The sequence below is a fragment of the Ceraceosorus guamensis genome (assembly GCF_003144195.1).
Source record: "Ceraceosorus guamensis strain MCA 4658 unplaced genomic scaffold IE81scaffold_111, whole genome shotgun sequence".
In the NCBI taxonomy this organism is placed as follows: Eukaryota; Fungi; Basidiomycota; class Exobasidiomycetes; order Ceraceosorales; family Ceraceosoraceae; genus Ceraceosorus; species Ceraceosorus guamensis.
In genome coordinates, this window is record NW_020290106.1 from 24,352 (window position 1) to 46,448 (window position 22,097).

Below are 22,097 nucleotides of genomic sequence, written 5' to 3' on the forward strand. Positions count from 1 at the left end.
CGTCAAAGTGGAGGAAGCGCATCTTCTGCCCTCTCTCTCTCTCTCTCTTTCTCTCCGAAAATCTCCGCATTCAAATTCTTGATTCTTCCAGCAGGCTTGCAATTATGCACCGACCAGCATTACTTAATTCGTGATTCGTAATTGACATCCTATTCCTCCTCACTCCTCCCCTCCTCCTCCTCCCCCGCCGTGCTTTGCAGCAAATGCACGCACGCCGCTCGTGCGCGCCTTGTGCAGGCAGACCCTGCGCGTCTTGCTCGATCAGAGACAGATCCAGAAAGGCCATCGAGCCACGACTTGTCGTGGATCCGGGTGTCAAGCAGCGAGATCGGAGCACGACAATCGTGAATGGGCAGACAAGCGAGCTCATCAGCTCCAGACTAAACGTGGGCCTGTTCATCACCGTGGGTAGGCACGATCGGGTGAGTTGCGTGCCTGTGGGGTCAAGACCTCGATCGGGAGACCAGTCTCGGAGTCGAATCAATCGGTCGAACCCAGACATGACTCGGAAAGCATCAAATCATCGAATCTGTTTGAATGAATCAAGTGAATGTTCAGCGGTTGTTGGTTGCAACGTGGTGGAGATTACTGGCACGTGACTCGTGACTAGTAGAGCCTATGGACTCTTGACTCAAACTGCAGGAGTCGAGTCACTCAAGACTTGTTGGCGATGATCTTGCCTTTACGGATCACGGCGACGATAGTGTGCAAATGTGTCGTGCATAGATGCGGACATGGAGCTCCAATAAACGCTTGCAGCTATAGGTTATAGCATAATTGGCGCCAGCAAGCAGCATGCGTGGCTCGGTCCTGATGTCGGTCTTGTCGGCATGGGCCGGACCCCGATCAGGGCCGAGCTGGGGAGGTCATGTGTCGTGGGCGCCGAATCACCGCGCGAATGCTAGCTGCGTCGGATGTTCAGATGACCTGATCACGCTGGAGCACCTCTTGACTTGACCTCTCCGTGAGGTGGACACGTGCAGACACGGATGCTTGCTCAGACCTTTGCAGCTTGACGGTCCATGATGCAGAGCCTGCGAAACATCGTCCCTCGCAAGTGATGTTCTTTGAACCTTCACCTCGCGTCGAGATCACGCGCACATCAGCATGCACCCGGCATTCATTTGCCACGCTACGATGTGTGCGGAGAAGCGAGCACGTACGCGCTTGCGCTTTACTGTATATACGGGCACGGACAGTCAGAGTCGTGAGTGCAGCGCGGCGGCGATGCACGGCGGCGTCGCACCTCCGCGGCATTGAGCGACGTGCGCGGCGAAGCTAGAGGCGGCGGATGCGCATGCACGTATACAAGACAGAGGTCTCGTATCTCGGCTCATCGCGCATGCAGCAGAGCTGTCATGCACCGATGAGCGCTGCTGTGTGCCGGCCATGATGCAGAGCCAAAGGTCCGCCGCGTGCGCACGCGCCATGCACCAATCATCTCGGATCGTGGCCGGGTTGCAATCTTGAATATCAAGAATCCGGTAATGCGAAACGCTCTTCAAGGCGTGACTCTGCACGATGAAGCGCAATCAAGGAGAGAAGCTAGAAGCCGTCGTCGATCCTGTATCCACAGCTTCTCGACTGTTCATCGCGTGCTGTGCACACCAGACGTACGTGATAATCGAAGCAGCCACCATCATTCGATCGTCACAGCCACCTGCCACCTCATCCTCAAGCCAACCTCGGAACTCCTCCGGCCGCTATTGTCTTCGTGACCTCAGCAGTCTGTCTGGCTTTGCGTGTCCATACTCTCTCAAAAGCGGCTCGCTTGATTCGCAGACGACCCACACTTGCCCCAGCAGCTCCAAGACTCAGTGACTATCGGCGCATCCTGCTCATCCTGACATCATCACAATCCCAACCCCAACGTCAAGATGTCTACGGCCCCTCAAACCAGCGCGGTCCCGTCCATCCCGGGTGCACCTCACCGTACAGCGTACACTGTCCTCTCGCAGACATTCTTGATCGATTCGGCCTACGAGATTTCCAAAGAATTAGGCCAAGGAGCGTATGGATGTGTGGCTCATGCGACTCATAAGGCTACGGGTGAAGGAGTGGCCATCAAAAAGATTACAAATGTCTTTAGCAAGAGGATCTTGACGAAGAGAGCTCTGCGTGAGATCAAGTCAGTGGGAAAGTCGACCCTATGCGCAATGGTGGGAGCAGAATGGCTTTCACTTGCGCTCGCGTGCTCATGCTCTTGCCCCTTGCTGTGCTTTGCACGCCCAGACTTCTGAGACATTTCAGGGGACATAAGAACATCACTTGTCTGTACGATATGGACATCATCAACCCCAACGATTTCAACGAAGTCTATCTGTACGAAGAGCCCATGGAGGCTGATCTTCACGCCATCGTGAGTCTCGCACAGCAGGCTAGCAGCAACTTGGATGCATGCTATGGATCTGCTCGAGCATGCCCATCTGACACTTGCTTTTCCTCGCCCACAGATTCGATCTGGACAACCGCTTTCGGACGCACACTTCCAATCTTTCATCTATCAGACGCTGTGCGGTCTGAGATATATTCACTCGGCCAGCGTGCTCCATCGAGATCTCAAGCCGGGTAAGTCGTCGGGCGCTAGCAGCGTCGTCCCTGGCGCTTGCTGCCAGCTGCGCGACTCGCCCTGATCCTTCTCGACTTCTTTGTTTCCCTCTCAGGAAATCTGCTGGTGAATGCTGACTGCGAATTGAAGATTTGCGATTTCGGACTGGCTAGAGGTTTCGAGACGGATGCTGAGTTGGCTGCCAAGGGTGGACAGCCCGCCGGAGGCTTCATGACCGAATATGTCGCTACGCGTTGGTACAGAGCTCCCGAGATTATGCTCAGGTGAGTAGAAGAGGCGATGACGAGAGGATCGCAGCTGTAGGTGGATCACACTTGTCATGCGTGGCTGGCCAAAGCATACCGGTGGAAGCATTCTTGACGAGAGCAGCGGTGCGCATGGGGACGCCACGCTGGCCAACGCTTCGACGCCCAAGGCATGAGACGAACCATCAGTATTGGCCTTCAGCGATGGAGAGAAGCAAGAGCTCCACCTTCTCTCGAGGAGTGTGGCAGTGCTCTTCAAGCCCCGCGCAGCTTTAAACTCTTTCGTTGCGCTTTTCGACTCAATTCCGCTCGTCCTTCTTGCCAATTCGCACGTCGCAGCTTCCAAAACTACACTACAGCGAGTGAGTCCGGCTGGCCTATGCGGTCTACTTCGCAACTTTGAGCCTGCGACGCGCCCAATGAGCTTGTGGAGCGATGGACTAACCCGCACCCTTCCATCTGGCCCCGCTCGCGCACGCGCCAAGTCGACATTTGGTCTGTGGGTTGTATCCTTGCTGAGCTGCTGGGTGGAAAACCAATCTTCAAAGGCAGAGACTATGTCGATCAGCTCAATCAGATCCTGCACTACCTCGGAACACCTTCAGAAGAGACCTTGAGAAGGGTAGGCTCTCCAAGGGTGAGTAGCTCTTGGCGCAGAGTGGTGCTTGGCCCGAAGATGCACGATGCAGAGTACTGACCGCGTCTGTTTCACCTCGACAGGCGCAAGATTACATTCGCTCCCTTCCTTTCAAAGCTCGCATTCCGTTTTCTTCCCTATACCCAAGCGCCAACCCGCTCGCTCTAGATCTCCTCGAGAAGATGCTAGCATTTGACCCCGCTAGACGCATCAGCTGCTCAGACGCGCTTAGGCATCCTTACTTGGCAGTCTGGCATGACCCGGCAGACGAGCCGACTTGCCCTTCAAAGTTTGACTTTGGATTCGAAAGCGTGGAAGAGGTGGAAGGTATGAAGAGGCTGATTTTGGAGGAGGTGTCGAGTTTCAGGAACGAAGTGCGCGTGAGGGCTAGAGCTCAACAGCCAAGAAGGCAGGAAAGGTGAGCGGCGAGCGTGCATGTAGGGCTCGTCATTCCGCCTCCAGTACACCGTGTGCTCAGACGCATACAATCCCCTCTCTGATCCGCCCACATCATCAGTCTGCCTGTTCCTACCCGCGAAGAATTGCAAAGATCTTCCCCTACAGACCCGACAGCACCCAACTCGCACCTCATTGGCGCTTCGTCTGGCATCATTCAAGGAGGAGCCACACAGGCCGGAGAAGGCAACGCGGGCCAGGTGCTCGATGACGCGCAGATGCTCGAGGATCCAAGCGGTGAGATGACCCCGCAGTAGACAGAATGGAGAGTCTGGTCAAGATACTCTTCGACTCAAACTTTTTCTTTTTTCTTTTTTGGTACCCTTTACAGAGGCGTTCGAACGAGAGTTGACGAGACAACAATGAGGTCCTATTGTCTTTGCAGGGTGGCGAAGACGCATCGCTTTCTTTTCCAGCACTTTGGGGCGCGATCTCAGCGTCCAGATGAGAACTTGTATATTTTGGGGCGCGATCTCAGCGTCCAGATGAGAACTTGGAATGATATACATTTTGCCACGTCTTCGATCTGTTCGATTTCACTTCGGACTTGCATTCTCGATGAATACCTTGATGACTCCCCTGCCATCTGCGCTCTTTCCGTTGCGGAGCGTCTCGAAGGCCTGCTGTGCATCCTCGAGGCTAAAAGTATGACTGATCAGCCGCTCCAGTCCTGCCGCCTGCACGACTGACGCCGCGCGCCCATCCTCCGCACTTGTTCCCACTGAGAGGCCAGAGGAATGCCAGCGAGAGAGGAGGTCGATGGCTCGTGGGTATTGATGCGCGTACCGAAACACGCCGACCAGGTCCACCTCTCGCAGACTTGCCGCACCTATCGGAAGGGTCTGAATTGGATGCTGTGCGGGGCGCGAGGTGTTGTGTGCAGACAAAGGAGTGAGCGAATGCTGCCGGGGTGGGGGAAAAGGGGGGAAACTGAGGTCTGTGCGAGCGAAGCACCATGCAACTCACGCCCATGCCTATCAGACCAACCTTGGCTCCTGGTCTAGCCATGAATATGCTCAGCGCAACGCAAGAAGGAACACCCGTACACTCCAGCACCACGTCGAAGCCCGCCTGAATTTTTGCCTCGTCGTTTTCGAAATGCTGGAGAGCTTCTGCAGCTCGTGCCTTGGCCGCGGACATGCCATCTTGATCTTCTTGTGCTCTTTGCGCTCTTCTTCGTTGCACTTCATCCATGCCTGATGCATCGCTGGCAAATTGGGTCCCGTTAGGCACGCGTGGCAATGTAAAGATGGCATCTGCCCACTCGCTCTTCTTGGCAAATTCCAACCTGTCAGAGTCTATATCGATGGCGGCGACGTATGCCGCTCCTTGGACTTTGGAAGCTGCGCACGCTAGCTGACCTACTGCTCCTGCGCCCATAATCAGGACTGTCTGACCTGGGTGAAATGATACGCGGGATAAGGCTTGCAAGACCACGCTCAGCGGTTCGAGGAGCGCGCCATGTGTGGTGGACAAGGTTGACGGAAGTCTTGAAAAGGAGCGAGAGGCGGCGCCAAGAGGTGTGTGTGTGTGTGTGCGGTGTGTTCAATTCGGGGCGCTAGAGGACCATGTAATCCTTCAAGCTGCACTTACTTGTGCACCAGCCAAGCTGGCCAGTTGATCAGTCTTTGCAAAGTTCCGTGTAGATGAGGAAAGGTTTTTGCGGAGCTTGCGAATCGCAACCTGGGACACAGGTTGTACCTACCTTCAGCGCATCTTTCGCACTCTATCAGTCGACAAGGAACACCCGCTTCTACGGCTACTTTGTCGCCCACTTTGAGTACGCCCAAAGGTGCTGGCGTGCTTGTTGCGCTCGGCTCGGAAGAAGTGGAGGAGGAGGCAGGACCAATGGCGACCACCTCTCCGGCAGACTCGTGACCCAGACACATTGGCTCTCGAAGTGCAAAATCTCCATTTCTCCCATGCAGATAGTAGTGCAGGTCGGAACCTGTTCACGTTGCGCGGCGCACGCTTCGTTCAGCATTGTATGGACGTGTAAGATTGAAACAGGATGGAAAGGGGCGGTGCAACTTACCGCACAAGCCGGTCTGTTCGATTCGGATCTGTACCTCGCCAGCTTGGGGAGGAGTGATATCGTGCGATTCCTGACCTCATCAGACGATTGATTGGCAGAGACTGGGAAGTATTGAGCGGCGATTGTTCCGCAAATTCTAAAGGGAGCTAGCTGCAGCTCACCCATGTACTCACAATGCGCAAATCGCCAGGTCCGTGCAGGACGGCGCAAGTGTTGCTGTACATGCTCATCCCGACCTACCCCAAGAGAGTCCGGGCGTGAAGGAGAGGGGGGAGTATTATTCAGAATTGCCTGCTCGTACTCCCAGCGAGCTTTTGGCTTTCAGCCTCAACACGAGTAGGCAAAGCTTATTCTCCTCGACAATACAGAGGCAAGATTAGTTCCTTTCCTGCGGCACGGTATGCTTTGACGGATTTGCAATCTTGAGATCAGGATCGTCTGGGGCAAAGGACGTCCATTGAACTCGTCCTGTGCGTTTTGATCCTCTTCCACAGCCTGTCTCGGTCAAATGTTGCGCCTCGGGAAAAGGTCTGTGAAAGTTCAGCCGTGAGTACAAGGACTTCGAAAGGCTAGTACTAGCTGGGTGTCGTGTGCTCAAGAACAACACACTCATCAAGACTCAAGACTCTGACCATGCTTGGGGCGGCCGATCACGTGCACTCTTTGGGACAAAACGTGTGCGTCCAAACTTGTTTCTCATTGCCCCGGCATGCCGCGGGAAGATTCCCTGACGCAAGATAGATGCGCACGGACCGGCCGGCATCCATCTGCGCACGCGTTCTCGTCGTGCGGCTATTCACGATTGGTGCATGGATGTTCCAGGTGAGCTGAGCTTTGCAGCAAGCGCAGCGCCATGCCATGCAGCATGCATGCGCAGACACCGTTGCGAGCCCCCAGCATTTGTGTGCGCGCGTTGCTGCTCGTGATGGGTGATGGTGCCGCGCTGTGCCGACCTTCTCGAGTCGCAGCGAAGGAAGGCGCTGAATGCCTATAGCTATAGATGCAAGGCTGACCTGATCGGGCAGCCAGCTGCAGCTGCGCGCGCAAGCCGCGGAATGGCGAGTCGAATGAATCTTGAATGTGGATGGATATCAGCCACGATTTCGGCTACTCTTCTCCGTAGAGCAGCGATAATCTTGAATCACCAGCTTTAGCGATCAGCTCACCTCACATGCGTGACGCAGTGCGCTGCGATTACGACCTAGTACATTTGTGATTGTAATGATTATTCGTGATGCGTACTTGTTGTTATTTTCGCGGCAGCCATAGAGGATCTACGCGCGTATCCTCGAATGATTCAATCTTTGCCGGCGGCGGACGCGTTTGAAAGCTATTCACCACTGCTCCATATCTTGATACGCTTGTGTAATCTTGGTCATCCGCCAAGGCAGTCACAGCCTGTAGCTGCGCCCGGCCGGTAACCCCCGTCCCGCGGGCAGCGGCCCCCGAGTGAGACAAACAGCCTTTCGATGACATGAGCTTCCGTAATCTGAAGCACGCGGGGTGTTGGCGACGTACGGAGTGAGTCAAACACAAATGATGTCTTGCAAGTTCTTGGTGCGTGGACCCTGAATCTGGACAAGCGTAATAAGCAGGTATAACAACTGCTGCAAGTATCCACGCCCCATACAATCAGAGTCAAGACTCTTGAACGTGCATGGGCGCCCTGCTCATTTGCTGACTGAAGCTGATGCTGTGATGCCATGCTTTGAATCAATATCACGAATGATCAATCAAGAATGTGAAGCAAGACTCAGCAGATTGCGGAGTTTCGGGCGCACATCGTGTACTTGCTGCTGCTGCTAATAATGCTGCAGCTTCTGCTCGTGCGAGGCGCGGCGTCAGCCAGCAGAGGAGCAGAGGGACGCTCCTCTAGAAGAGGAAAGTAGACTAGCCTTGCCAATGCTGCATAAGCCGCGATCATGATCTGCGGTCCGACCGCGATTTCTCATTACAACCGGCTGTTGGTCAGATCATATGATTCTGGTACATCGTACCTGGCCCGGCCGATACGCGCAATCCTCACGACTGTGACTCGTGCGTTCGTCCCGCGTCCTCAGCAAGAGCTTCAGCAACGAATTGTGAATGCATATATTGCAACAGCGCAAGTATCCGCAAGACCTCGACCCCCTCCTCGCGCAGGTGCTACCGTGATACCCATTTCCTGAGCCTCTTTCCTCGACGCCCCCACCCTCTCGTCCGAGTTCAACCTCCGTATGCACGCATAGAGACACATCTCTCATCCACCACTCTCGACTCTTTGCCTACCGTGCACCAATCCCGACCACTTGCGGATCCTAGCCGCCTTCACAACATGGCGACCTCTGCCTTGTCCACCCTTACGAGCCCTTTGCAGAGCCTCGCTTGGGCCCCTCTCGTCAAGCTCTCGCGATCAGCCGTATTGGGACTGTTTTCCCGTTTAACGGAGGGCACGCTGAATCTGACGGACGTGGATGGCACGACTTTCAAGTACGGGGATCCCGTGCTGGTCAGATCCAAACATGGTCGAAGTAGCGCCTCCGGGGACCTGCACGATGCTCGAACTTGCGCTCAGAAGAGCAGCAGTAGCAACTCGAGCGCTTCGCCGAGGGCCGAGTTGACCATCAAGAGCGACACTTTTTGGGTCAGGATGCTGGTTGGCGCGGACCTTGGCTTTGCGGAGTCGTACATGGCGGGGGAGGTGGACACGAAGGATCTCGGCGCTATTTTTGCTGTGAGTAGCGCTACAGTCGCAGCGGCCAGTGCATCCTCGATTTGCGACCGTGTCGTACCCGGAGGCAGTGGTGCTGACTCGCACCCCGCCATGTCTCGATTCGGTGGCGCCGCAGCTGTTCATCAGGAACCGTAGCGCGCTTTCAGAGATGCAGGTCGGACTCGTGTCCAACGTCTCGAGCTACATTCAAGGTTTGCTCAACAGACGCTATGCCAACACGCGTGCTGGAAGCCTGTCAAACATTGGCGCGCACTACGACATTTCCAACATCATGTACGAAGCCTTTTTGTCCAAGGACATGACATACTCTTGCGCCGTCTTTCCCACCCTGGATGCCGATGTCAGCGGCCCCCTGTTAGAAAGGAACCTGGAAAGGGCCGCTCTCTCAGGAAGGCCGGTCCAGAATGGACACGGAGGAACCACTCTTACGGGCGCTTTGCCCCGCGCCGTATACTCATCCGACGGACCCGGGGGCATCACTCCACCCGACACAGAAGCCATCTCTAGAGATGCGGTGACGGATGAGCTGGAAGCGGGTCAGCTGGCAAAGCTGCGTCTGCACATATCCAGGGCGAACATTGGTAGCGGGGACAAGGTGCTGGAGATTGGTACTGGTTGGGGTTCCTTTGCCATCGAAGCGGTCCGACAGACTGGCTGCACGGTCGACTCACTGACCCTGTCCATCGAGCAGAAGGCTTTGGCGGAAGCGCGCATCCAGAAAGCGGGGCTGCAAGGCAGTATTCGTGTGCACCTGATGGATTATCGTGACATGCCATCCAGCTGGACCGACACGTTCGATAGGGTCGTCAGCATAGAGATGCTCGAAGCGGTGGGCATCGAGTTCTTGTCCGGTTACTTTGCGGCCATCAACAGAGTGCTGAAGAGATCTGGAGGGACAGCCTGCTTCCAGTGCATCACGATGCCCGAATCTCGCTTCGACGCATACATCCACCAAGTCGACTTTATCAAAAAGTGGATCTTTCCAGGAGGCGTATTGCCCAGCGTCACTTCTTTGGTCGAGGCGGCTACGCAAGGTTCCAAAGGAGGGCTGGTGCTCGACTCTGCCATCTCCATCGGCCCTCACTACTCTAGGACGCTGAGGGAGTGGAAGACGCGCTTCGAAGCCAACTTTGATCAGACCATCGCCCCCGCGCTTCTGAACGACCACGAGGAGATTAGGAGACTGCCCCCCGCGCAACAAAAGAAACAGATCGAGGTGTTTAGGAAGAAGTGGATCTACTACTTTGTCTACTGCGAGATCGGCTTTACCGAAAGAGTCATTGGAGGTGAGTGCAATTCACAGGATGTTCGATGATGCGCCGCTGACGGCCATACCCACGACGTGCGCGTCACCTACAGACCACATTCTGGCTTTCACTCGAGAAGGAAACGTCACTTTGCCCGTCATCTGCGCATGACCTTCGTCCCCTTTCTTCTACCATCTGACGGCCAGGCCATGCATGGCCCTCTAGGGTTCTCACCGTTTCAGAATTGCCCGAAGCCAAAGTCTCAAGATCGCCTCGTTTCGTCTTTGGTCATGTTGTTCCTCGACTCCTCTTTCACTTTGCCGTGCAATTCACAATGCTGAAACTCTACTCTTCGATTTGATGCTTTGAACGATCGTGAGCGACCCCTGGCTTTCTGAACGCAGCTCCTGAGCGGTAGCAAGTCATGACCGTCGCGCGTCGGACTCGCCATCATCCCAAATTAGCTGTTTCTCTATAAATATAGAAACAAGCACGCACGTGACGATCCTGCATGCGCGGTCGCGCGCGCGCGCGAGGTGGCCGCCGGCCGGCCAGCAGCAGCAGCGCTAAAGAGGCGGTGTCGACTTGCAGGCACGCGCGCACCACCACGAGGAGAATCACGAATTAACTTGAGCAAGTGCGCACGATTCGTATATAGGCGGATTGCGATTATCTCATTTTTTCATTCGTGAATCGTGAATATTATGAGCATCTCGAAGGTCTTGTTCCTGTTGTGCCTTTTTGTGGTTGCAAGCACCCCCAAGCGCATCGAATGTCAGGTCTTGGGAGTCCGCCGTCACGATCGCAATCATGAGTGGGCTCTCGAGCGACGTCAAGCTACCTGCAGGCGTCGACGACACTGGTAACGACGCCGAGGCGGAGGGCAATACCTCTGCATCTCAAAGCGGCCTTGTTCATCCTGCTTCCCTCGATGCACTTGCACCATCAGGCTCAGGCTCGAAGAACGCACTGGGAGTCCTGAGCAGCTCGCCTCACAATCTCTCGCCACGCACGGAGCGGCTGCAGTTGGCCAGCGATTCCATCAAAAGCAAATCGTCGACTGATCACCTCTCTCAGTCACCCTCCAGCACGTCCCCAGCGTACCTCTCACCAGGACCCCGAGTTCCGCGACTGGCACACTCCTCATCCCTCGCTTCGATCCGGACAGACAATTCTGAGCCCTTGTACGCCGGCGTAGACAGGGTTGCTCGCAGACAGGTCTCGGGAGGGAGCGTGACCAGCTCAGGCGGCCCCACGGAGTCACCTCTGATGCCACGGAGTAGAGATTCTTCGGCAGTATGGGAAGAGCAGAGGGACGAGAACTTGCGAGAGCTGGACGCAGTGCTTGCATCTTTGCAGCAGTCTGACTCTTTGGATCTGGATTCCAAGGTGAGCAAGCTGGGCTCCTTTGCCATGAGCATACAGCACGCATTTCTGGCACCGGCGCGCCCATCGGACCCGATTATATGCGCCTCTGGGGCAGCGCTGACACTGCTTCTTGCCACGCCTGGTAGCTGCATTTGCTTTCCCAGCTTCAGAGACTCATCCACGAGGGCACCGAGTTACCGTTGACACCAAGAGCAGCCAAAGGCGCTACCACCACCTCCGACGCCTTCAGAAAGTCTGGCGGCTATCTCTGCCTCTTGGGACAGCTGACCGCGCTGGAGAGCACGCGAACATCATCCGAGCGCACTGCTGCTGCGCCCAGTGCTGAAGATCAGCATGGCGAAACATCAGACCTGGCGCAGAGTAGAAGGGAGAGCACGCAAGACCAGATGGCACTCCAGGAGCGCCTCCGGATCGAGATCTTTAAGCTCGTCCTCTCCCTCCTGGCTGCCAATTTATTGAGCTCCACTGCGAGTCTTGCTCACTTCGAAAAGGACGTTGGATGGGACACGCTGCTAGCGAGCTTGCGGCTGTGCACCATCGACGCAACGTCTCCCGCTGCGTTCTTTGGAGCCCTCTTGGGGCTGGCGGTTGGCGATGTCGGAGGCTGGATCGGATGGCTCGAGAGGCTGTGCGCGGAAAGCAACGACTCGGCTCGCGTATCCGCGTATCTTGAAGGATTGCCAAGGGGGGATTCGGGAGCGGACGACAAGGAGCAATACATTCCCAAGCGCGTCTCGGAAAGCTGGCACTCGACTGCCGTTGAGATCCCCAAGGCTATAGGACTAGTCCTCACGCTACTGGACGAAGCCAATGAGCGGCACCGCGACTCTACGCTGCGCTTTGCGATCTGCGCCGTTGTTGAGCGCTTGTCAATAAGTTCAAGGCGAAATCAGGTTATGCTAGCCCAAAGCGGGCTTACGAGCCATTTGATTCAAAGCCTTCTGAAGCGACTACCCGACGCTCGCAGGCATGGTTCTGATGCCTGCTTAGCACGTTCCATGTCTCGCCTTCTTGGGCTTGGACTCGAGAGTGATGCCGCTCGGGTCATATTCAAGCGCTTGCTGGAGCCTGAAGAGGAGCGAGCATCGCACAACGATTCCCTGATGGAATTGCTGGTCAGCGTCGCAGAATCTTCGCGAGTGCCCAACAACATCACCTTTGACTGCTCCATCGCAGGCCACGCGTCTCTGGCCTTTTCTTCGCTTCGACGACCCTTTCCGCCTGGATCAGCATCCAGAGGCTTTTCGTTCTTCACCTCGATCTACATCGAGCGCATAGAGCCATCAGCTGAACTCGAGCTATTTCAACTCTTTGATGGGCCGAGGAATTGCGTTGTGCGCCTGACAATAGAGCCTGGTACTGGCCAAGTCCATTACTGTACCGAGGCCGGGGAATCCGCATCGCGGACGCACTTTGTAGGCGGAGTCATCCCTCAAGGACAATGGACACATGTCTGTCTTGTCCACGCCCGGCCGAAGGGGACCGCAAAGAGATCTGTCGCTCAGCTTTCCATCAATGGCATCCTGGTGGACGAGCAAATGGTGCCATGGCCAGCTTCTGCGACTGGCAATGTTCGGGCGGTCATAGGAACCGCACCACAGCGCAACGCGGGATCGAGCATGTCACCCGGACCCTCGCCGATTTCTGGAGGCGGGTTCCGACGCAAGCAGACGAGTCGCCTGATATGGTCGCTTGGTGTGACGTACTTTATGGATGCTTTGGTGCCGCGGGATCTGCCTTTGGTCCTCTCGGAGCTGTCAAGGACGTACTCTGGCAACCTGCAGGACTCGCTCGGCAAGTTTTTGACGTACCAGACAAGCACCCGGGTCAACCTTCGTCTGAATGCAGTCTCCAAATCCATCGCTGGAGCTCACGGGAGCGGACCCGCAGCTTCGGTTGCGACCGAGCGCGACCTCTCGAAGCATCCGCTGGTCACTGCGATCGCTGGCAATGCAAGAGACCTCTTCAGCGAGGAACGCTTCTACTTTATTGTCTCTTCTGCCAACACGTGGGCACTCGCACGCCAGTCTACTGCTGGACTGGATGCTGCCCAGCGTCCGGGGCCGGTCGTCGTCCTCAATCAGGCCTTGCCTCTGACTCGCGATGCCATCGCCTCTTCTTATGGCTATGCGAAGCTCTACGGTCACCCGACTTTGTCCTGCCCTATTCCTCTAGACGAGACTGTTTGGCAGCTCGGTGGGGTCTCGCTCTTGCTCGCGATGGTCGAACGCGCATCGATGGCTGGCTCGCGAGAGCAACTCGAGGTCGCACTGCGGCTCTTTTTCGACTTGGTCGACAATAGCTGGCGTCTGTCCGAAGACGCGGAGAAGAAGAAGGCGTACGAGGTGCTCAGCTTGCTGCTGCACGCATACCGCAAGCAGAGCGGATCGCTCTCCATGTCCCTGTTGAGCATCTTTGAGCGAGCCGTGGGTATACACGAGGATCGTGCAGAAGATGCGGCCCTGTCAAACCCATTCGTATACCGCCTGTTCATGCTGGACTTTGAGCTCTGGTCGGGAGACGACCAAGTTCAACAAGCGCATCTCGCTCACTTTGCCGTCCTTTTGCGGACTTCGGCACATCGACGGTTCAACATTAAGCGCGTGGCCAAAATGCAGATTGTCCGCAAGGTGAGTGGGGACATTGAAGCATGCGCGGCATCGTCTCGCAGAGCTGACAGCGTTCTCTTTGCTCCGCACCATTAGCTTCTGTATGCCCTTCGCGCCGATCACATAAGCGCAACCTCGCTTTCTGCTGCCATGGAAGCCTTACGGGCGGCCCTACTCGCCAACTTTTCTGATGCCTCGATACGTGCTATCACCACTTATCTCGGCTCGCAGCTTTGCCGCGGGCTGGAGCGGACCAGCAAGCGGGGGTCTGCGCGGGGTCGAGCCCCCACCGTCGACTCCTTTCCACCGTCTGACAGCGCCACGTTTGGGTTCCTTGGCTGCCGTCGTACCACCCTTGACGACTCGAGTGCCACCCCTCTGATGGTATTTGAACTGCTTACAGATGTGGTGCTGCAACGACCAAGCTTCCTGGCCAAGATGGCCACCTCCGTCAGCAACAAATGGCTCCTCCTCTTTTTCCACCCCAAGGCTGAGCGTCGAGCAGCGGTGCTTTCACTTTCTATACTCGAAAAGCTTTTCGCGTCTCAACCGAGCTACAAGGAACGCTTCAACGCGACCGGAGGAATCAAGACGATGGAACGTCTGCTTCCGAGGTTTTGGGCCAGTCCCACTGTTCTGCCCACGTGCTTCGCTATGCTCTTTGGGCGCACTGTCGACGCCGCAGGGGGTGAGGAGGCAGACTTTGTGGAAAGATTCGGACCGCTCTTTTGTCCCAACATCTGCTGTCCGCCAATGCTGCGTGCCATCGTGGCAGCTCTTCGCTTTGGTCTGCGTGAAGTTGCAAGCAAGTCCTCTGATCAACGACGAAGCAATCTACTGACGCGCAGCGGCACCATGAGTCGACCTCGCCAAAGCGCAAACAACGCCAGTCTTTCGCCTGCGATCGCCGCCGGTGGGGCAGGAGGAGGTGGGCACGCGCGCAAGCGAAGCACTTCGATGAATCTGGATTCGCAAGGGCTTGCTGAAGCATTTCGCATTAGCAGCGAGCTTTCTCTGCTCGAGGGCGCCGTCGCCCTGCTCGAACGGCATTGCCGCGCCTCGGCCGAGTTTCGCGATCTCGTCTACTCGCCAATCATTCTGCGCTTGCTGGTAGACGTTATCAGTCCTCACATCGACATTCGCACCCTGGATGACTGGCGAACGCAGCAACGACTCGCATTGGGGAACGCGCAGCGATCAAGCATTCACGAAGCTTCTCAACCGAGTGTCCTGGCGGAGGCTTTATGCAATCGCATCTTGGCGACGCTCGTAGACTTGGCCCTCGACTCGATGATCCACAGCGGTACTGTGGCTATTGTGGCCGCGCTGACTGCGGCTGCACCTCCCGCAGACCTGGTCGAAGCTTCTGCTCTTCGCGCTGCCATCTACTACAAGCTCTGCGACAGCGTTGTTGCAACAATCGCAGAAAGACCTTCGCTGATCAGCAGCAGCAGGGCTTGCGTTGCATTCGCGTCACTTGCCGAAGCCGCGTCCGATGAGGCTTTGCATGGCTCGACTGATTTGGCACAAAAGTCGTTCGACCTCGTCACGACACTGCTCTCCAAGTCGCATCTCAAAGTAAATGAAAATTTTGCTCGAGATGCGACATTCGCGCTCGCGTCGCAATCCCTCGTCACTAGCTTGAACCGGATCGTCCTCTATCGTTTCGCTGCCGCACAGGACGACGAGTCTCGAGCTGCTCTTTTACGAAGAGTGTTGGAGCACCAGACGAGCGTGTTGCTCGAGATCAATACTGACGCTGCCTTTTTGCGCTGTCTGGTCAACCAAGCATTCAAATGCATAAAGACAGAAAGCAAAGACACTCGCGCCGCAGGTGTGAGCCTTTTGAAACTCATGGTGATCTCGAGACCTGCGCTGATTGAGCAGATTATCAGCGACGGCGTGTCCACAACGGACCTGCTGCAACAAGAGGACGGACCGGCAATACTATCTCGGCTCAAGGGAATGGACAGCGATCCTCCTCAATGGCCATTTCAAACGGAATGGCTTGGCTTTCTCAAGTCTCTGGAGACGCTCAAAGCGGCAGCCCACTTGGAGCGCGTGGCTCACGTCAAGGAGCTACTGGATCGCTCAGATGCTCGCGACCAATCTGTCGTGGCGACCGAGCGCCGCATGATTGCGTGGCAGGCCAATCTGCGTCAAGAAGACAATCTTAGGTACACGAAATACCGACACGACGTGCGGGAGCTCTTTGTCTTTGCTCAAGCCGAGTGGAAGAAGTTGATGGCCCAGCTACAGCGCGAAAGAGGCGTTCTCGGCAGCGACGCGGATGGGAGCCGTTTGTGGTGTCTGGATCCTACAGAAGGTCCTACTCGCGTCCGGTCCAAGCTTCAGGAGCTCCCGCCCGCTTTGGAGGAGGTAGTGGATGTACCCTATCTAAAGGAGCAGACAGCGGAGGAGGAAATTGGCGAGATCGAGCAACAACCAGCTTGGAGCAATGGGGAAGTCGACGCTGGCGATACGAGCCTTTGGAGTGACGAGCCAGTGTCGGAACAGAGACCGCCCCCGTCGAGCCAGGCTCGCGACTTGCATGGAAAGACCGATGCTGCGGGCGCAGAAAAGTTCGACGTTGGAGGCGATGGCCAAGGTCTTGTCCGCGAAGAGAACGTTGCGGAACTTGGCGATGGGGAAGAGAAGTTTCGCCGAGTACTGCGGTCCCTAGAGCGAGGAGACGTGATCATGGACGTTTTCAATACATCTAGAGTGGTTGGTATAGAGTGTCGCGCAGCTCTGTTGATAGTTGGCCGCACAGCCGTGTACATCGTCGACGATTACTGCCAATTGGCATCAGGAGAGCTTTGCGCTTCGTGGGAAGTGCCACCAGAACAACGCGACGCACTGGTTATGGCGACTGTGGCTCAGTCGGACGCAGATCACCCTTCGAATCTCATCGCACAGCTCGATGGAGAAGCCCAAACTCGCAAATGGTCCTGGGATCAGCTCAGCGCATGTCATAGACGAGCCTTTCTTCACCGTCGGACGGCTGTAGAGCTCTTTTTCGCAGACGGACAAAGCTGCCTTTTGGTCCTGGACAAGACTGCGACGGTACAACGCCTGCTGATCGAGCTGGCCAAGCGGAATCGCGTCGCGGTTGCGGCCACAGAGCATCTGCTCGACGGCATACGCGAGGGTAGTGCGACAACACACCGAAGTGGTGGCAGCGGCGGTCTGTCATCTCGCCTCGCCGGAGTCTTGGGGCGCGGCGCTCAGCCGGGGCTCCTCACTGCTGCTTGGATGCGGCGCGAAGTCAGCAACTTTGAGTATCTCATGCAACTCAACACGCTGGCTGGCCGCACCTACACCGACCTCTCGGCGTACCCAGTCTTTCCGTGGATTTTGGCAGACTATTCGTCTATGACCCTGAATCTGGACGACCCGGCCTCCTTTCGACGACTTGAGCTTCCTATGGGCGCTCAGACGCCAGCACGACGCCGACAGTATGATGAGCGCTACGCTCAGCTGCTGGAGCTGGGAGAGCCTCCACGTCACTACGGCACTCACTACTCGACTGCCGCTACCGTCTGTGGCTATCTGATTCGTGTGCGACCATTTTCCACCTTGCTGATTTCTCTGCAAGGCGGCAGCTTCGATCTCGCCGACCGCACATTCAGCAGCATCAAGCGTGCTTGGGATTCGGCTTCAGAGCTGACGAGCGGAGACGTGCGAGAGCTGGTCCCGGAGCTATTCTTTTTTCCACAGTGTCTGCTGAACACCAATGTGAGCTAGAAGAAGAAGAAGATGTCGTGCGTTGCATGAGCTCTTACACGTACTGCCTTGTCTACAGCGATTCGACTTTGGCTTGAAGCAAGACGGCGAGACGGTCGACGACGTCGAACTTCCGCCGTGGGCACGAGGAGACCCTCAGCTGTTTGTGCAGCTCCATCGAGAAGCACTGGAGTCAGACTATGTTTCGGCAAACATACACCTGTGGATCGACTTGATCTTTGGGTGGCGTTCGAGAGGTGAAGCGGCGGTCGAGTCGACAAATGTGTTTCATCCTCTTAGCTATGACGATGGAGTAGATCTGGAAGCGATAGAGGTGCGTAAAGTGGTGCGCGGGTGCGCAAAGTGGTGCGCGGGACTTCACTGACACGGAGTAGCTCTTGACAACGTCTAGTCGCCACACGAACGACTTGCAGCTGCTCAATCGATCCACAACTTTGGACAGTCGATGAGACAATTGTTCCACAATCCACATCCACAGCGCTACGTGGCACCTTTGGGCAGAGGGCCACAAGGACAGCGATTAGGGCTGGACGAAACGCCCTGGCTGTTCGTGCAGAGCATTGTGCCAATACGTTCCCTAAAGGGCAGCATCCACTTTATCTACGCTGAGCGCGTAGAGAGGGCGTATGCATCTCCTCGTGATTATCTCATTCTGCCGAAATTGGGCTTGAGCGTCAGTTCGGGACACTTGGACGGCAGCCTCCGCCTGTTCAGTTCAAACGATCCAACGCGCTCTGAAGGCGTGACGGAGCATATGGTGCCAGGACGAATCACGTGCTTCGCTCCAGCAGGCCCTGCCAACCTTTTGGCGGGCAGCAACGATGGGCTGGTCACTAGCTGGAAGGTCGATTCGAAGCGGCACGAGCTGAGCCACGTTGCGACGCTCAGAGCCCACACTGCTCCAGTGATCACCATCACGGCCTGCACCACCTACAGCATCGCAGTGAGCGGCTCTGAAGACCTGACAGCGGTGGTTTGGGATTTGAATCGCGGCGACTACGTCAGAAGTCTTCGTGGACACGAACTACCCGTGCATCTTACGGCCATCGACGAGAAGAGTGGGCTCATTGCGACGGCGGCTGGGACCGAAGTTCGTCTTTGGAACATCAACGGCGATCTGGTATCGCGTGTTACCACCAACGCCAGCGTCTCTGACCCAGTTACAAGTCTGGCATTCTTTGAGAGACAGTGTCACGATCAAAAGCTAGCGTTGCTGCTGACTGGCCATCGTGGCAAGGTGGTCTCCTGGGTGTGCATTCCACGCGCCACAGACGGCTCAATGTCTCGGCAAATCAGGCCCGCAGTCAGCTCCAGCAATCTCAGGAGCGCGAAGCCACTACTCTGGCGTATGGAGGCGCATCACGTCTTTGAACATCGCGATCGGATCGGTCCTTTGACGATGCCCTTGATCACCGCCATCAAGGTCGTCGAAAGTTTTGTAAAAGGTGGCAGTGGGCAGGCTTCGCAGCGTCGACAACAGATCTTGATGGGCGACGAGCACGGTCGCCTGTACATTTGGGCGCTCCCAGGCGACGCGACGCCCATACCAGACGGCTTCGCGACGCACTGCATGTGGGAGGCGTGCTCCAAGAAATTTGGCGTGTTGGAGGCCAAGCGAACCTGCTCAGCTTGTGGGGGGCTCTTTTGCTCCAATTGCGCTACGCCGTATCCGGCGTGGAACAATGCACGATTCTGCGAGAGCTGCAAAATGCTCTTGAGCCTGCTGCCCGATCCGCCCGCTCCCGTCAGTCCCCAATCTGCGCGTACAAGACCTCTAGAGCGGTAGCATCGCGCGCACAAGACCTCTAGAGCGGTAGCATCGCGCGCACTGTAACGCTCGTGAATGCGCAAATAACAGCTAGATCTTGCACAAGTCAGACTCGGCATATGTAATACGTAGACGCAACAGTCGATTTGTGCAATTTATCAATGAAATGCGTGGCAGAGCCGTGCGCTATTGCTGAAAGAGAGACCTGGGCCCACACAATGGCACACAAGTTCGACGTGGCGCAGATCATTGTACGTGAATGACGTTCTGAGTACTTTTGTCAATCCACACCCTGCCAACTCTCTTCGCGAGTCGAGCTGTCTCTTTGAGATTGCGCCGCGTCGTCCGTTTCTGTGAAGCAGATCGCTGTACGTGAACGCTGCCCTGCATGCCCCCTCTCTTGCCATTTTGCCACCATCACCGTGTTTCGAACATCATGATACCAAAGCGCAAAGGTTCAGGACATGAAGAAGCTGGGGCTGCTCTACCGTTCACCGCCTCTTGACTATCATGATGCTGATGGTGATGACGGCGTTTTTTTGTGAATTGTAAGCATGAAGTTTGTCGAGTGGAAAGCACAACAACATCAATTTGCATTACACTGACGAGGGCTTGCCAGGCGCAACAGTCACCTACTGAGATGCTCGAGACGAATAGCGGGCAATCATAGAATCTGGACTACCGGACAATGGTCGTCATGAGCGTTCACGATGGCAAAGCGCTTCGCATGAAGACCCTCCAAAGTCGCAACGTAGTCCATGAGCGCGATCTCTGAGCCTGGGCATACATTGACACCACTTTTCTCGTCCCCCCCTGCTTCTCATCCTTTGAATCGCACGCTCCTCCCAAGCTGTTCTGGCTCCCTTTCTTTCATTCCTTGAATCGCACGCTCCTCCTAGCCCTACCTGATCTCCTTGCCTAGCCCTTCGTTTCAGCAGGCTCCCGCAGATGCGCCGAGGAGGGGACATGAGCGAGTGGCAAAAATCATGCCTTACAAAACCCTCTGGCGGCGGTCGCGCGAGGTCAAAGGCGCGAAATGCTGCTAATTTAGAGTCGGAATTGAACGAAGATGCCTCTACGTCACCCGGTATGTCTGCAGATGAAATGATTGAAATAAGCAACTGCGGCGTACACCTTGCGACCCGCGTGTACCGCCTGACTGCCGCGAGCAAGGTCCGACAGGTACCGATGCAATCGAAGACCAGACGGGTAGCCTATGGAGAGAAGAGTGGGGGGCCAAAGGGCCGCCAGCGGACCGGCCATCCTAAAAGATCGACGCCCCGTGAGCACTCGGGGCCGCCAGTGGTAAGAAGAGGAAATACGCAGCGGGTCGTGACCCGAAGTGACAGGGCAACGAGAACGGACCAAGCAATTGGACGAGGCGTGCAACGAGGGCAATCGGTCCCAGCAACCTTCCTGGAAGCAGTCCGCAGATAATACCATTTTCCTACGTATTCGAAGCTAGAAATGACTGGACTGACCCGAAAAAGTGCGCGGACCAGCACAGCCCTTCGATGATGATGATGATGATGAAAAAAAAACGTTCCCGCCTGGGCTTGAACCAGAGACCTCGGAGTGTGTTATTAGCCGCACATGCTGCTATTAATTAACAGCTCCGCGCTCTACCAACTGAGCTACAAGAACTATTCTTCAAATGAGTATAATATGATATATCAAGTTGCGGCCATAAACTCGAAGCTTGCTCGGAGCCGCATCCCGAAATCCCTCAGTCCCGCAATCCTACTACTACTGCATGCGCAGCGCAAGATTCACGATTCAAGGCGCGCGTCCACGCCGGGCTGCAGTCGCGTGCCGGCGGTATACCTGCAAACGTACGTCTCGCGCATACGCACGCACCGACTTTGACTTCAGTCTGCCTCTTAAGCGCGATTTTCTGGCACCGTTGGTCAGTCATGTCCCCGACGGCATGCTTGTATTTGGGACTTCAGAGGTGTACACTAGTGACCTGTCCGCTCGAGAAAGGAGTGCCTGTACGCTAAGGGTCAGGTAAGCACGAGGTTTCCTGCAGCATGGGCAAGCGATCGATAAACTTCAACACCGCTGAGGGTTGCTGGAGCTGCCCGTGGTCACAGCTTCGAGGAACCGCTTGCTGCGGGCCCTGCGCTCTTCTTACGCTCGCGGAAGGTGTTCGCCCAGTAGCTGGTGATGTGCCGTTGGCTAACTGCTGGGCAAGCATCGATGAGCGCTTGGACGTCGCTATTTGGCAGGGGGTCTTTGGGGTCCATTGCCTTTGACAGCTCTTCTAACCGTGCAGCAAGCGCCGGGTACTCCTGCTTGAGAGGAGGAGACCTTGGCTTTTGGACCCTTCTGCTGGGGCACAAAACACTCGAGGCATTTGTGCTCACATGCGGCCCGTCTTTCCTCAGCTTTGGGTTGCCTCCCTTTGCCGCCTGCCTGCGCTGTTCCCCATAGGTCTTGAGGTCAAAGCCAGCTTTCTGCTGATTCACAGCACGAGAGCTTTGGGTTGCCTCCCTTTGCTGCCTGCCTGCGCTGTTCCCCATAGGTCTTGAGGTCAAAGCCAGCTTTCTGCTGATTCACAGCACAAGAACTAGCCCCTCCAGCACTTTGTGCAACCTTGGCACCTTTGCGCAAGCCCAGGAACCAGGCCTTTGCTTTTTCATCATCGTATCCCTTGGGCCTAGGAAGACTATTGTGGTCATC

The 22,097-nt window shown here is 56.1% G+C and overlaps 4 protein-coding genes and 1 non-coding gene across 5 annotated transcripts; 3 read left to right on the forward strand and 2 right to left on the reverse strand.

Annotated features, from left to right (window-relative positions):
• Window positions 1–1,507: 1,507 nt before the first annotated feature.
• Window positions 1,508–4,429, forward strand: IE81DRAFT_326439 (putative mitogen-activated protein kinase MpkA). The gene is made up of 9 exons (XM_025514817.1): window positions 1,508–2,128; window positions 2,233–2,359; window positions 2,454–2,568; window positions 2,664–2,832; window positions 3,154–3,176; window positions 3,300–3,451; window positions 3,535–3,869; window positions 3,969–4,144; window positions 4,239–4,429. Exons 1-9 carry the CDS (start codon window positions 1,878–1,880, stop codon window positions 4,271–4,273), a joined length of 1,383 nt encoding a protein of 460 aa, XP_025366685.1. The 5' UTR covers window positions 1,508–1,877; the 3' UTR covers window positions 4,274–4,429.
• IE81DRAFT_326442 (GroES-like protein) lies at window positions 4,232–6,521 on the reverse strand. Its single transcript, XM_025514818.1, has 5 exons — window positions 6,116–6,521; window positions 5,943–6,012; window positions 5,501–5,855; window positions 4,874–5,396; window positions 4,232–4,761 (listed from the first exon to the last, which is right to left on the reverse strand). The coding sequence occupies exons 1-5, from the start codon at window positions 6,164–6,166 to the stop codon at window positions 4,444–4,446; spliced, it is 1,317 nt and encodes a 438-aa protein (XP_025366686.1). The 5' UTR covers window positions 6,167–6,521; the 3' UTR covers window positions 4,232–4,443.
• A 1,392-nt stretch (window positions 6,522–7,913) lies between these two features.
• IE81DRAFT_326443 (cyclopropane-fatty-acyl-phospholipid synthase) lies at window positions 7,914–10,250 on the forward strand. The gene is made up of 3 exons (XM_025514819.1): window positions 7,914–8,655; window positions 8,771–9,941; window positions 10,015–10,250. The coding sequence occupies exons 1-3, from the start codon at window positions 8,257–8,259 to the stop codon at window positions 10,071–10,073; spliced, it is 1,629 nt and encodes a 542-aa protein (XP_025366687.1). The 5' UTR covers window positions 7,914–8,256; the 3' UTR covers window positions 10,074–10,250.
• A 360-nt stretch (window positions 10,251–10,610) lies between these two features.
• On the forward strand, window positions 10,611–19,585 carry IE81DRAFT_369021 (beach-domain-containing protein). The gene is made up of 5 exons (XM_025517202.1): window positions 10,611–11,291; window positions 11,417–13,921; window positions 13,997–17,638; window positions 17,706–17,960; window positions 18,039–19,585. Exons 1-5 carry the CDS (start codon window positions 10,713–10,715, stop codon window positions 19,431–19,433), a joined length of 8,376 nt encoding a protein of 2,791 aa, XP_025366688.1. The 5' UTR covers window positions 10,611–10,712; the 3' UTR covers window positions 19,434–19,585.
• A 1,371-nt stretch (window positions 19,586–20,956) lies between these two features.
• Window positions 20,957–21,059, reverse strand: IE81DRAFT_t32. The gene has a single exon. It is a non-coding gene; the product is annotated as a tRNA-Asn (tRNA).
• Between the last annotated feature and the right edge of the window lie 1,038 nt (window positions 21,060–22,097).